Source organism: Chiloscyllium plagiosum, chromosome 19 (genome assembly GCF_004010195.1).
Source record: "Chiloscyllium plagiosum isolate BGI_BamShark_2017 chromosome 19, ASM401019v2, whole genome shotgun sequence".
Lineage (NCBI taxonomy): Eukaryota > Metazoa > Chordata > Chondrichthyes > Orectolobiformes > Hemiscylliidae > Chiloscyllium > Chiloscyllium plagiosum.
The window spans coordinates 52,218,401-52,232,943 of NC_057728.1; the positions used below are offsets into that span (position 1 = coordinate 52,218,401).

At 42.1% G+C, this 14,543-nt stretch overlaps 1 protein-coding gene across 1 annotated transcript in view; it reads right to left on the reverse strand.

The window, feature by feature from the left end:
• The window catches only part of LOC122559444 (GLIPR1-like protein 1), a 20,678-nt gene extending 10,463 nt beyond the window's left edge, over window positions 1–10,215 (reverse strand). Inside the window, exons 1-2 of the mRNA XM_043708894.1 lie at window positions 10,126–10,215; window positions 1,768–2,016 (exon numbers count right to left, since the gene is read on the reverse strand). Of these exons, the coding sequence (XP_043564829.1) occupies window positions 1,768–2,016; window positions 10,126–10,215 (339 nt within the window). The remainder of the gene's footprint in view (window positions 1–1,767; window positions 2,017–10,125) is intronic.
• Between the last annotated feature and the right edge of the window lie 4,328 nt (window positions 10,216–14,543).

The following is a 14,543-nucleotide window of genomic DNA, read 5'->3' on the forward strand; positions in this document are numbered from 1 at the left end:
CCCTCCTCTCTGACCTATCACCTTCATCCCCACCCCCATCCACCTACTGTACTCTTTGCTACCTTCTCCCCAGCCCCACCCCCTCCTACTTACCTCTCCGCCCCAGAAGCTCCTTGCCTCTGTACCTGATGAAGGGCTTTTGCCCAAAACGTTGATTTTCCTGCTCCTTGAATGCTGCCTGACCTGCTGTGCTTTTCCAGCACCACTCTAATCTAGACTCTGAATTCCAGCATCTCCAGTCCTCACTTTTGCCCCGATCAGAATTGTGTTGAATGCCAATACCGAATATATGTTGACAATCTGGATCGTGGATTTAAATGTTCCAAATATTGACAGTACCATACAGATCAATTTCACAAACTGAATTTCAAATCAAATGCCTGTTCAAAAGTGTTATTCGTGTAAGTTCAGTGTGTGCTGGGCAGTCTGCATGTGCAAAAGGAAATTAAAAAGTCCATAAATTGATGCTTAATATCCATTAATACCTTTGCTTAACAAAAAATTATCTATCTTCGATTTAAAATTAATTGATCCAGCAACAACTTCCATTTGTGGAAGAGAGTTCCAAACATTGACCACCCTTTCTGTGTAGAAGTGCTTCATAACATTTCTCCTAAATGGTCTGCCCTAATTTTTAGACTATGCCCCCTTGTTCTAGAATCACCAAACAATGGAAATATTTTTATCCGTCCTGTCTCTTCCTGTTATTATCTTGAAGACTTTTATTAGATCAACCCCTAACCTTTGAAGAAATAGACCTAAATTATATAACATCTCCTCATAACTTAATCTCTTAAATCCAGGTATCATTCTTGTAAAACTATATTGAACTCCCTCCAAGGCTAAATATATATTTCCTAAGGTGTGGTGCCCAGTTTGCTTCGTACTCCAAGTGAGGTCTAGTCAGAGTTTTATATAACTTCTGCATCTTTGTGCTCTAGTCCTCTAGATATGAAAGGAACAATCTACCTGATGACATAGAAACATGACAGGACAAGGACCAGCATGTAGCCATCACGGAACACATTTCCTGCGAACCCTTTTGGAATTTTCCACTGTACTGAATTTCACTCCATGCCAACATGCTATTAGTCTCCTTGATTATTTTCTGCTCCTGTTTGTGGCATTTTGAAGATCTATGCATTGGAATTCTCCATTCTGCTTGGATATCAACTGCATTTAATTTTATACTATCTAGAAAATACCCTGATTTATCCCTTTTCAGTCCAACTTGCTTGCTCTGGAATCTATCCTCCACAATTTTACTCATTCACCTAATCTATCAATATCTGTAATTTTATGCTCTCATCTACACAGTTTGCAATGCCACCTAACTTTGTGTCATCAGCAAATTTGTATATGTGATTTTCTATGCTATTATCCAAGTTATCAATAATGAATGTGAATAATTGAGGCCTTTACACAGGTCCTGTGGGACATTACTAGTCACATCCTGCCAGTTTGAGTAATACCTATTAACCCCAATATGTCACCTGTCACTCAACCAATTTCCCAGCTATGGGTCAGTAATTTGCCCTCAATTCTGTGTGCTTTTACCTCAGTTAACAGTTTCTATTGGACAAAAGAAAATAATTATGCATCCTTAGGAGGAAATTCTTATTGTCCTGTTCAACTCGTTGAATCACACCTCATCCAGGGAGCAGTACTGCACTGAAAGAAGGCTACAGTTTAAAGTGATTATTCTCTTGACAACAAAATAGAAAATATCTTGCACAAGGATGATATTAGAGGTAAAGTATCGCATACCTGGGTATAACGTTCACACATGTTTTTCTTGTTACATTTATTGTCATCAAAGTTATAATACTTTTCTTCATCATACCATGCTTTCATGGCATCTTTAATAGTAAAGTCGCCTGATGCGACATATATGTTTTCTCCTACAGTTTCAAAAGTCGGATGGGCTTCTCCTTTTCTCTTCAGGTGTGGATTACGTTTAGAACTACAAGTCTTGCTCCATGCTCTTGCAGTTTTAGCCAGACCTGCATCCCAGCTCTAGATTTGTGAAAAAAATATATAATGCCATAAGGCTACTTCATCTCATACATTACATTTTACAATAACTTTGTCAGTCCAGTGCACATAACCAATGCTAATAAACCTCAGTGATAATTAAGCCATTGGGATTTACTGATACTTTGTATTTTGCATTGTGTATTGTATATATCATTTCAGCAATTTGGAAAACAAGAAGAAGTTTAATTATACCAAAAAAATGCTTAGCTACGTTTCTTAGTTCTTTTTAGAATTAATCATCTCACTCAATTGTAAGTTAAAGCATGTGGGACGAAATCTTTCAAGTAGCTACTTTTCATAATGTAAATAGGAGCTCCAAAATGTTTGGACTGGAACCACAGCCTTTCACTGTACATAGACTTTAAAAGGTTATTTTGCCCATCTTGCCTGTGCCAGTGCCGTGAAAAGGATATCCAAACAGTCCCGCTTCCTGCTTTTTCCCAATACCCCTGCAAAATATTCCCCTTCAGATATTTATCTACTTATTTTTTGAATGAAGGAATCAAAAATTTTGATAATAAATTCAAAGGAATACTTAGTGTATATGGAAATAGGAAGTTACAAAGAAAGATAAGAAATAGGAGCAGGACAGAGTAAATGGGTGAGTGAGCCAATGGCATTTAAAGTTAATGAGAGGATGTCAAAGTTAGCCATTTCAAATCTACAGCAAATTGAAACACTTTCTTAATGGTGAAAGATTAGGAACCGTGAAAAAAAAGTAATTTTGTTATTTTTACACTGAAAGACACAAAAAGTCAAAATAGAGTATGTAGATATACCTATAAATATATGGAAAATCTAGACATGTACACCACCACCATCACAGACTTCATTAGCACTGTGTACCAAAGAAGTCAATCAGAGTGTTCCCTAACCTGAAACCTTGGATGAACCAGGAAATCTACTCACAACTGAAATCTAAATGTGCAGTATTCAAGTAGGAGAACATAGACTCATACAGGAGATCCAGATAATGGCCTCCGCAAAGCAACCCAGGGATGCCAAGAGGCAGTACTGGACCACATTAAAGGCCCAAGCCAACCAGACTCTTGCTACCTGTGGCAAGGCCTAAACAACTTGAAGCAGAGCAGGATGGCAAACAAAGACACATCCCTCCCTTCAATGCTTTCTATGCTTGGTTCGAGCAGAATTCCAGCAGCGCGGTGTTACCTGTCCCAACAGCCCCAGGCACACTTGTGCCCACGGTCACCACTGCAGACATCAGATTGGTCTTTCTTGGGAGCCAACCCAAGAAAAGCGACAGGCACGGACAGAGTACCCAAATGAACACTTAGATCCTGTGTGGACCAACAGGCAGATGTAATCACCAACGTCTTCAACCTCTCCCTTCTACAAGCCAAAGTCCTCATCTGCTTCAAGAAGACCAATATCATCCCTGTACCTAAGAAAGCACATGAAACATGCCTTGATCACTACCACGCAGTGGATCTGACCTCTATCATCATGAAGTGCTTCAACAGGCATGACCTACATCAATTCTAGTCTTCTTCCTCAAATCCATCCAATTTGCCTACTGACGTAACACATCCACATTTCCCTAGCCTTGCACTCCTCCCAAGAACATCTAGACAACAAGGACACCCACGTCAGACTCCTGCCCATTGTCTACAGCTCTGCCTTTAACACCATTATCCCCTCCAGATTGATCTCAAAAAACTCCGAGACCTTGGTCTCAGTTACGTCCTCCACAACTGGATCCTCAGCTTTCTGACACAGACTGCAATAATTGAAGATTGATAACTGCACATCCTCCACAGTAACCCTCAACACTGGAGCATGGAATACAGAAAGGAGATAGAGGACTTGTTCACGTGGTGCAATAAGAACAACCTCTCTCCCAACATTGACAAAACTAAAGGCCTCATCATTGACTTCAGAAGGAAAGGAGCTGCCATCTACATCAAAGGAGTTGAGGTTGAGGGTAGGGAGAATCAGGTTCATAGGAGTGACGATAACTGACAATCTGTCCTGGACTTGTCATATAGATGTGACAGTCAAGAAGGCACAACGCCTCTTCTTCCTCAGGTGGCTCAGGAGATTTAGCATGTCTATAAGGACCCTCACCAACATCCACAGATGCACCACTGAAAGCATACTGTCTGAGTGCATAATGGCCTGGTATGGCAACTGCCCTGCCCATGACCATAAGGAACTACAGAAGGTTGTGTGCACAGCCCAGACTATCATGGAAGCCAACGTTCCATCCAGAGACTCCATTTACATAGCTTGTTGCCGCAGAAAGGCTGCCAACATCAAAGACCCATAGCACCCTGTCAATGCTCTTCTACAACCTCTTCCGTTAGGCAGAAGATCCAGAAGCTTGAACACACGCACCAGCAGATTCAGGAATACCTTCTTACCAGACTACTTAATGGACTATTTAACTTCAAATAATGCTGATCTTGCTAACATTGAACTTGCCAACATTGAATTTGCCTAGTGCACGTCGTCTAAGCTTTTTTTTCACCCAATGATCTATATGTCCTTACTTACTATGATCTGCCTGTACTGCTTATAAACAAAGCTTTTCACTGTACTTAGGTTCACATTACAATAAATAAAATCAAACAAAGCTGGTGTCAACTGGTCATGCTCATCGCCACAGTTAGTGGTTTATTTTCAAAATCAACTGGTATTAGTTTATATGAAGGATCACATTTATCAACATGTATGATAAGGTAAAAAGAGGTTAAAAAATAAGGTTAAAGAAAAATGTTCATGTCTCAGGATGGACTTTTTAAAATTGTGCTGCTCAAAAAGTATGTTTTGTGAAGATTATAATGTAACAGCATAAGAAACAGGAGTAATCCAAACAGCCCTTTATATCTGATCTATCAGTTTGTAGGATTATAGCTGATCAGATTCTAGCCTTAACTCCACTTTCCTGCACTATACACACAGACATTAACAAATATCTATCAACTTCTGTCTTGAATCTACTCAATCATCCACAGCCCTCAGAGATGGCAAATACCAAAAAGCCCTTTGAATGAAGCAAAAAAAAAATCAACATTCACATCACATCCAGTTCATTGAATTGGCCCAACGTTTCACTACTTTTGATTTTTTTGATGCAGAATGCAGTGCAGAATGTATCTCTCTAACGTTGGCACAAATTTATTTACACTACTCAGATAAAAAACAAATTCTGCAGCAGATTTCTTCATGATCATTCATGGAATCAGAAAGGTCAAACTTCATTCTAGTCAAACCATCTCAGAAAGGTGTTGAAAATACATTGCAACCCCAGCTCAATGCCTCAGGTCTCTGAGATGGCAATTGACTGTGCTGTCCATTCTGTGTATGAAGTTCATTTAAAAAATTTAAAAGCAATAAACTAATTATTTAAATGAGTAATCAATTGACATACAAATAAGAACTGCAGCTGCTGGAAATATGAAACAAAAACAGATTTACTGGAGAAACTCAACTGGTCTATCTGACAGCATCTGGGGCAGTGAAAACAGAGTTAATGTTTCGAGTCCAGTGACCTTTCAAAGGACTCGACGTTAACTATATTTTCTGTCCACAGATGTTGCCAGATCTGCTGTGTTCCTCCAGCAATTTTTGTTTTTACTTGTATTTAATAGATACATGATGCCTTATGCACCACATCACTGACCTCTACAGTACCTCACCATCCTGTACATGCAAATCTGTGTTTGTTCAAAGGTTATGTTAACCTAAACAATTTTGGCTGATACATGGAGTCGTTAAGACTACGGCCTCACAGCACGAAGGACCTTGATTTGATTCCATCATTGGGTGACTGCATGGAGTTTGCACGTTTTCTGTGTGGGTTTGGTGCTCTGGCTTCCTTCCACAGAGAAATATGTGCAGGTTAAGTGTATTAATCATGCTGAATTGCCCCAGTACCCATGGATGTGCAGGACTAGGTGGATTAGCTGTGATAAATGTGGGTGATAGGATAGGGGTGGAGGGCAGGGTCTGGTTGGAATGCTCTTTGCAGAGTTGGTGCAGACACAATGAGTCAAATGGCCTCCTCCCTCCTTGCACTGGAGGGATTCTATAACATGAGCAACCATTAAAGTAAAAGGTAAAGTTGCCATAATCCCAAAGGACTGCTCTGTCATTAGAAACAAGTGTGAGTTTAGTCCAAGGGTCACTACACATAGAGTCAAACAGTTATACAGAAACAGACCCTTTGGACCAACTTGTCCACGCCGACCAAGTTTCCCAAATCCAGTCCCACCTGCTTGTGGTCGACCCTTATTCCTCTTAACCTTTCCTATTCATGTACTTATGCTTAGTTTTGAACTCATCGACTCTAGGGAAAAGACATCGGCCATTCACCTTTCTATACCCCTCATGATCTTATAAACCTCTATAAGGTCACCCCTCAACCTTCTACACTCCAGTGAAAAATGTCCCAGCCTCTCTTTATAATTCAAATCCTCCAGTCCTGGTAACATTCTGGTAAATTTTTCTAAACCTTCTCCAATTTAGTAATATTGTTTCTATAACAGGGTAACCATAACTCTACACAGTACTCCAAAAGTGGTCTCACCAATGTCCTGTACAACCTCAACATGATGTCCCAACTGCTACATTCAGTGGTCTGAGCAATGAAGGCAAATGCATTAAACACCTTCTCATCCACCCTCTGTATCTGTTATGCAGCCATCAAAGAACTATGTACCCGAACCGCTAGATTTCCCTGTTCAACAACACTACCCAAGGCACTACCTTTAACTGTATTAATCATGCCCTTGTTTGTTTTACCAAAGTACAATACCTGCATTTAACCAAATTAAACTCTTGTTGTGGTTCTGTTCGCCGAGCTGGGAATTTGTGTTGCAGACATTTTGTCCCCTGTCTAGGTGACATCCTCAGTGCTTGGGAGCTTCCTGTGAAGTGCTTCTATGATCTTTCCTCCGGCATTTGTAGTGGTTTGAATCTGTCGTTTCCGGTTGTCAGTTCCAGCTATCTGTTGCAGTGGCCAGTGTATTGGGTCCAGATCGATGTGCTTATTGATTGAATCTGTGGATGAGTGCCATGCCTCTAGGAATTCCCCTGGTGAGTTGTTGTCTGAGAGTGGCTGTTGGTTTGTGTGCTGTTATGAGTCCTAGTGGTCGCAGTAGTCTGGCTGTCAGTTTGGAAATGCTCTTGATGTATGGTAGTGTGGCTAGTCCTTTGGGTTGTGGCATGTCCTCGTTCCGTTGTCTGTTGCAACCACCCCAACACACACAAAAGAAGTTGCATCAAGACACTATTCAAAAAGGCCACAATATACTGCAGTACACCAGAACTGCAAAAAGAGGAAGAAGAACACCTATACAATGTATTCGCCAAAAACAGATACTCGCGCAATTTCATCAACAGATGCCTAAGGGAAAGACAACGAAATGAGGACATGCCACAACCCAAAGGACTAGACAAATCTTCTCACAAACTTTGAACAAATTAAACTCTGTGTCACTCCTCAGCTCATTGGCCCAATTGATCAAAGTCCCTTTATAACCTTAGGCAATCCTTTTCACTGTCAACTATAGCAGCAATTTTGGAGTCATTCACAAATTTACTAACCACATGTCCTAAATTCCTATCCAAATCGTTTACACAAACTACAAACAAACGTGCACCCACCACCAATCACTGTGGAACACTACTGGTCACAGGCTTCCAGTCCAAAATAAAACCATCCAATACCAATCTCTGTCTCCTACCGTCAAGCCAACTTTGTGACCAATTGGTAAACTTACCCGGAATCCCATAACCTTGCTGCAGAGCCTTGTCAAAGGCTTTACTAAAGTCCATGTAAACAAAGTCTACTATTTTGCCCTCAATCTTTTTGGATACATCCTCTAAAGTTCAATCAAGTTTGACAGACATGATTTGCCAAGCACAAAGCTATGCTGACTATCCTTAATCAGTCCTTGCCTCTCCAAATATATGGAAATCCATCCTCAGAATGCCATTCAACAACTTACTCACTACTGATGTCAAACTCACACGTCTATAGTTCCCAGTTTTCTCCTTTAAATAAAGAAACATTAGCCACCCTCCAGTCCTCCATCACCTCATCCATGGCTGTAAATGATAGGAATATCTCTGCTAGGGCCCCATCGATTTCTTCACTAACTTCCCACAATTTCCTGGGATACATGGAACATAGAAGATTACAGCGCAGTACAGGCCCTTCGGCTCTCGATGTTGTGCCGCCTTGTCATACTAATCTGAAGCCCATCCCACCTACACTATTCCACGTACGTCCATTTGCCTGTCCAATGACGACTTAAATGCACTTAAACTTGGCGAATCTACTACCGATGCAAGCAAAGCATTCCATACCCTTACTATTCTCTGAGGATACACTTGGTCAGGTTCCAGAGATTTATCTACCTTTGTTTTTTAAGACCTCCAGCACTTCATATGATTTGATTTATTGTTGTCACATGTACTTAAGTAGTGAAAAGTTTTGATTTGCGTACAGTACAGGCAATTCATAACATACAAAGGACAAATAGATCAGAGAATGATTAGACAGACTGCACAGGAGGTGCACAAAAATAAAATCAACGTTAGATTTGAAACTAGAGAGGTCCATTCAGCAGTCTAAAAACAGCAGGTAAGATGTTGTTCTTGAACCTGTGTTTATGCCTGATGGAAGAAGTTGTAAGAATGTGTAACAGGGTGGGAGGGGTCTTTTTTGAAGTTGGCGGCCCTTCCACAGCAATGAAAAGTGTAAATACTCCCTGGCTGGGAGGTTGGTTTGTATGCTTGTCTGGGCTCTGTAATTTCTTACAGTCCTGGGCAGAACAGTTGCCATGCCAAGCTGTGATGCTGTTCCTCTTCTCAGATAATTGGAAAGGTTGAGGTGAGTCCTTCACAACAAACTTGGCCAGTGTGGAATTTGAACCCATTCTGTTGGCATCGTTCTGCGTCACAACCCAAAGGACTCTTGTGGTGCAGTATCCCTACTTTTAATCCAAGAGGCCTGAGTTCAAGTCTTACCTACTTCTGAGGTGTGTAATACCATCTCTGAACAGCTTGACTGGAAACGTTTTTTTTCCTTACAAACTGACTGAGCTATTCGAACACCTAATTAACATTGGTAACATGTGGGACAGCGGTGAATGAATCCACTGCCAACCTCAATATGGACTATGCAAAGACCATGCACTGAAATATTTAAAATAAGTGCCATGTCAATGAATCCACTTCAAAACGCAAGTAACTTCCTCATCACGATTCTGGGGTTTACTACGTGTTTTAAAAGATCTCAAACCACTTAAATTTCAAGACTTATTTTATTTTTTAAAATTATTCGCCCTTCAAAATTACAAAAGCGCGAAGAGGAAGCCAGTGCAATAATACGAACTTCTCCAAACCGACAGCGACCTTGAAACCGCCCGATGGGCCCACGCGATTTCTTGGTCGAGGGTAGACTTGAAACCGCTTAACCTTCCATCCACGTCCCCGAGGGTGGCCTTGAAACCGCTAAAAGGTCCGCGCCTCATCTGGGGGAGGGTGACCTTGACACGACCTGACAGTTTCATCTTGGAGAGGGCACGGCGGTTTTTGCGCAGGCGCAATGTAGTCCCTAATGCAGCTTTTCGAAGACCGTTCCCGCCTTTTCACCCGTGCCCACCTTTACTTTTGCCCCATCAAACGTCTCCATTTGACGATGTGGAGGTGCCAGTATTGGAGTGGGGTGGACAAAGTTAAAAATCGCACAACACCAGGTTATAATCCAACAGATTTACTTGGAAGCACTAGCTTTCTGAGCGTTGCTGCTTCATCTGGTGGTTGTAGACCATAAGACGCAATTTATAGCAAAAGACTACAGTGTCATACAACTGAAATGATATATTGAACAAACAATATTGTTGTGTGATTTTTAACCCTGGAAGAAGATTCCTGAAGAAGGGCTTATGCCCGAAACGTCGATTCTCCTGCTCCTCGGATGCTACCTGGCCTGCTGTGTTTTTCCAGCACCACATTTTTCAATTCTGATTTTTAACCCTCTCCATTTTAGAATTTCCCACAAACATTCTTATAAAATGTGTGATTTAAATGGAGTTTTTCCAATGTAATAAAGCTTACCATGAAGTACATATTACTGGCTCCGGGCTTCACCTTGGAACGGTACTCGTTGTGCTCTTCCGTGCATTTCTTCACAAATTGTGCGTCCATAGGGTACTTAAATGAGTCACCGGGTGACCAGAGGAAAAACAGTGATAGTAACAAAAAGAATACTGCCACCGCCATGGCCTGAAATCGCAGGAGTGATGGTGGGATGAGGGTGGGGTGGGGCTCGTTGAGAGGGCGGGGCTCCTGAAGGGTGCAGTCTCAGCGGAGGGTCTGGATGGAAGGAGCTCTTTGTGTGTTCATGGTCTGGGGGAGGGGTGTAATATGGGTAGAAGGGGCAGAATGTAGGGGATGGAGTTTCAGAGAAGGGATGTTGTCTGTATAGATGGTGTGAGAGAGTAGGGTATCAGGCGGCCTTAGTCTCTGTAAAAGGAACATGGTGTGAAGTTAGGGTCTTCAGAGTTATAGTCTGTGCAGAAGGGGCAGGGTGTGAGGGTTGGATCTCAGCGGAGGGGAGGTGGCGTAGCCTGGGTAAAAGGGTCAGGGTGTGAGGGCAAGGTTTCAGGAGGGTGGGGTCTGAAGAAAAGAAAGGATCAACAACCATCTGCTTGAAAATATACATCACGTCCCACACCTCAGCATGCTTCTCGTGTCCAAGACCAACATTGATACAGAAGTATAACGTCATCTGAGCTGTGCCAGTGGATCCTGTGCCCGACTCAGAAGAAGGATGTTTGAAGACCACGACTGCAGGCCCAGACTAAACTTCTGGTCTACAAAGCTGTTGTCATTTTCACACTGCTATATGGAGTTGAAATATGAATTACCTACAGTAGGCACCTTAAAGCACTGGAACAGGACCACCAGAGGTCCCAGTGAAAAATCCTGCGGATCACCTAGGAAGACAAGTGTACTAACACTAGCATCTTGGAGGAGGCCAACATTGCTAGCATAACCACCACCATAATTCAACAGCAACTCTGATGGACTGGCCATGTCATCTTAATGCCCAACTCACGCCCCACAAAACAGATCTTGTGCTCCCAGCTGAAGGAAGGTCAGCATTTCCCTGGTGGGCCAAAAGAAATGCTTCAAAGATAACATCCAGATGAACCTCAAGAAATTCCACATCAACATCAACAACTGGGAGGACATGGCTACAAACAGGAATCACTGGAGAAACATCATCCATCTGTAAGCTATAAGCCCTGAAAATGATCTCTTCTGTGCTGCTGAACAGAAGCGACTCTTGCACAAGGATAGGCAGAACATGCCCACACTGCAATAGAATCTGTGGATCCCTGATTGGCTTCTTCAACCACCTGAAGAGCCACAATTAGATGTTCTTATGGAGGACAATCATACTCAACCCGAGTGATTGTCAATAAATTGTGTGTGTAGGGGGTACTTTATATAAGAGGGTTAGCATTTTAACTGGTACAGTCATGGAGTAATTAGAGTCATAGAGATGTACACATGGAAACAGACCCTTCGGTCCAACTCGTCCATGCCAACCAGCTATCCTAACCTAATCTAGTCCCATTTGCCAGCACTTGGCCCATATCCTCTAAATCCTTCCTATTCATATACCCATCCAGATGCCTTTCAAATATTGTAATTGGACCAGCCTCCACCACTTCCTCTGGTATCTCATTCCGTACACGCACCATCCTCTGTATGAAGAGGTTGCCCCTTAGATCCCTTTTAAATATTTTCCCTCTCACCCTAAACCTATGCACCTCTTGGTCTGGATTCCCCCACCCTAGGGAAAAGAGCTTGTCTATTTACCCTAACTGCGCCCCTCATGATTTTATAAACCTCTATAAGGTCACCCCTCAGTCTCTGATGCTCCAGGGAAAACATCCCCAGTCTACTTAGCCTCTCCCTAAAGCTCAACTCCTCCAACCCTGTCAACATCCTTGTAAATTTTTTCTGAACCCTTTAATATTTCTCAACATCTTTCTGATTGGAGGGAGACCAGAATTGCACATTGGAATATTCCAAAAGTGGCCTAACCAATGTCCTGTATTGCCGCAACATGACCTCCCAACTCCTATACTCAATGCCCTGACCAATAAAGGAATGGATACCAAACGCCTTCTCCACTATCCTATCGACCTGAACCTGCACTCCAAGGTCTCTCTTTGTTTAGCAACATTCCCTAGGACTTTACCATTAAGTGAGTAAGTCCTGATAAGATTTGCCTTTCAAAAATGCAGCACATCGCATTCATCGAAATTAAACTCCACCTGCCACGCCTAAGCCCACTGACCCATCTGATCAAGATCGCGTTGTCCTCTGAGGTAACTTTCTTCGCTGTCCACTACACCTCCAATTTTGGTGTATTCCACAAACTTACAAACTATACCTCCTTTGTTCACATTCAAATCATTGATATAAATGACAAAAAGCAGTGGACCTAGCACCGAATTTTGTGGCACACCACTGATCACAGACATCCAGTCTGAAAGGCAACCCTCCAGCACCACCCTGTCTTCTACCTTCGAGCCAGTTCTATATCCAAATGGCTAGTTCTTCCATTATTCCATGTATCTAACCTTGCTAACCAATCTACCATAAGGAACTCTGTCGAATGCCTTACTGAAGTACATAGGATCATGTCCATGCTCTGCCCTCATCAATCGTCTTTATTACCTCTTCAAAAAAACTCAATCAAGTTCGTGAGACCGATTTCCCACACACAAAACCATGTTGACTATCCCTAATCAGTCCCTGCTGTTCCAAATACATGTAAATCCTGTTCCTCAGGAGTCCCCCAATAACGTGTCCACCACTGATGTCAGGCTCACTGGTCTATAGTTCCCTGACTTTTCCTTATCACCCTTGTTAAATAGTGGCACCACGTTAGCCAAACTCCAGCCTTCTGGCACCTCACCTGTGACTATCGGTGATACAAATATCTCAGCAAGGTGCCCAGCAATTACTTCCCGAGTTTCCCATAGAGTTCTCGAGTACACCTGGTCAGGTCCTGGGGATTTGTCCATCTCTATGCATTTTAAGACATCCAGCACCTCTGTAATATGGACATTTTTCAAGATGTCACCATCTATTTCCCTACATTCCATATCTTCCATGTCCTTCTCCACAGTACTGATGCAAAATACTCGTTTAGTATCTCCCCCATCTCTGTGGTTTCACACATTGGCTGCGTTACTGCTCCTTGAAAGGCCCCATTGTCTCCCTATTTACCCTTTGTCCTTGATGTATTGATAGAATCTATTTGGATTTTCCATATCCCTATTTGCAAAAGCTATCTCATGTCCCCTTTTTGCTCTCCTGATTTCCCTCTGAAGTATACTCCTACTGCCTTTATACTCGAAGGATTCACTCGATCTCTCCTGTTATATCTGACATATGCTTCCTTCTTTTTCTTAACCAAAACCTCAATTCCTCTAGTCATCCAGCATTCCCTACACCTACCAGCCTTTCCTTTCACCCTAACGGGAATATACTGTCTCTGTACTCTCATTATCCCATTTTTGAAGGCTTCCCATTTTCCAGTCGTCCCTTGACCTGCAACATCTGCACCCAATCAGCTTTTGAAAGTTCTTGCCTAATGCCATCAAAATTGGCCTCCCTCCAATTTAGAACTTCAAAATTTAGATCCAGATTATCCTTTTCCATCACTATTTTAAAACTTATAGATTTATGGTCGCTGCCCCCATTGTGCTTCCCCACTGACACCTCCATCACCTGCCCTGTCTTGTTTCTCAACTGTAGGTCAATTTTTGCAGTTTCTCTCATAAGTACATCCACATACTGAATCAGAAAATTTTCTTGCACACACTTAACAAATTCTTCTCCGTCTAAACACTTAACACAATGGCAGTCCCAGTCTATGTTTGAAAGTTAAAATCCCCTACCATAACCACCATATTATTCCTACAGATAACTGAGATCTCCTTACAATTTTGTTTCTCAATTTCCCTGCTGACTATTGGGGGGGTCTATAATACAATCCCAATAAGGTGATCATCCCTTTCTTATTCCTCTGTTCCACTCAAGTAACTTCCCTGGATGTATTCCCAGGAATATCTTCCCTAAGTACAGCAACCCTTATCAAAAACATCACTCCCCCTCCTCTCTCATGCTCCCCTTTCTATCCTTCCTATAGCATTTGTAATCCTAGAACATAAAGCTGCCAGTCCTGTTCATCCCTGAGCCATATCTCTGTAATTTATATGATATCCCAGTCCATTTTCCTAACCACGTCCTGAGTTCATCTGCCTTCCCTGTTAGGCCTCTTGCATTGAAATAAATGCAGTTTAATTTATCTTGTTCTCTGCTTTGTTCCTGCCTGTCCTGACTGTTTGACTCACTCCTTTTCCCAACTATACCAGTCTCAGACTGACCTTTTCTCTTCACTATTTTCCTGGGTTCCACACACACTCATTTAAATCTCTGAAACAGCT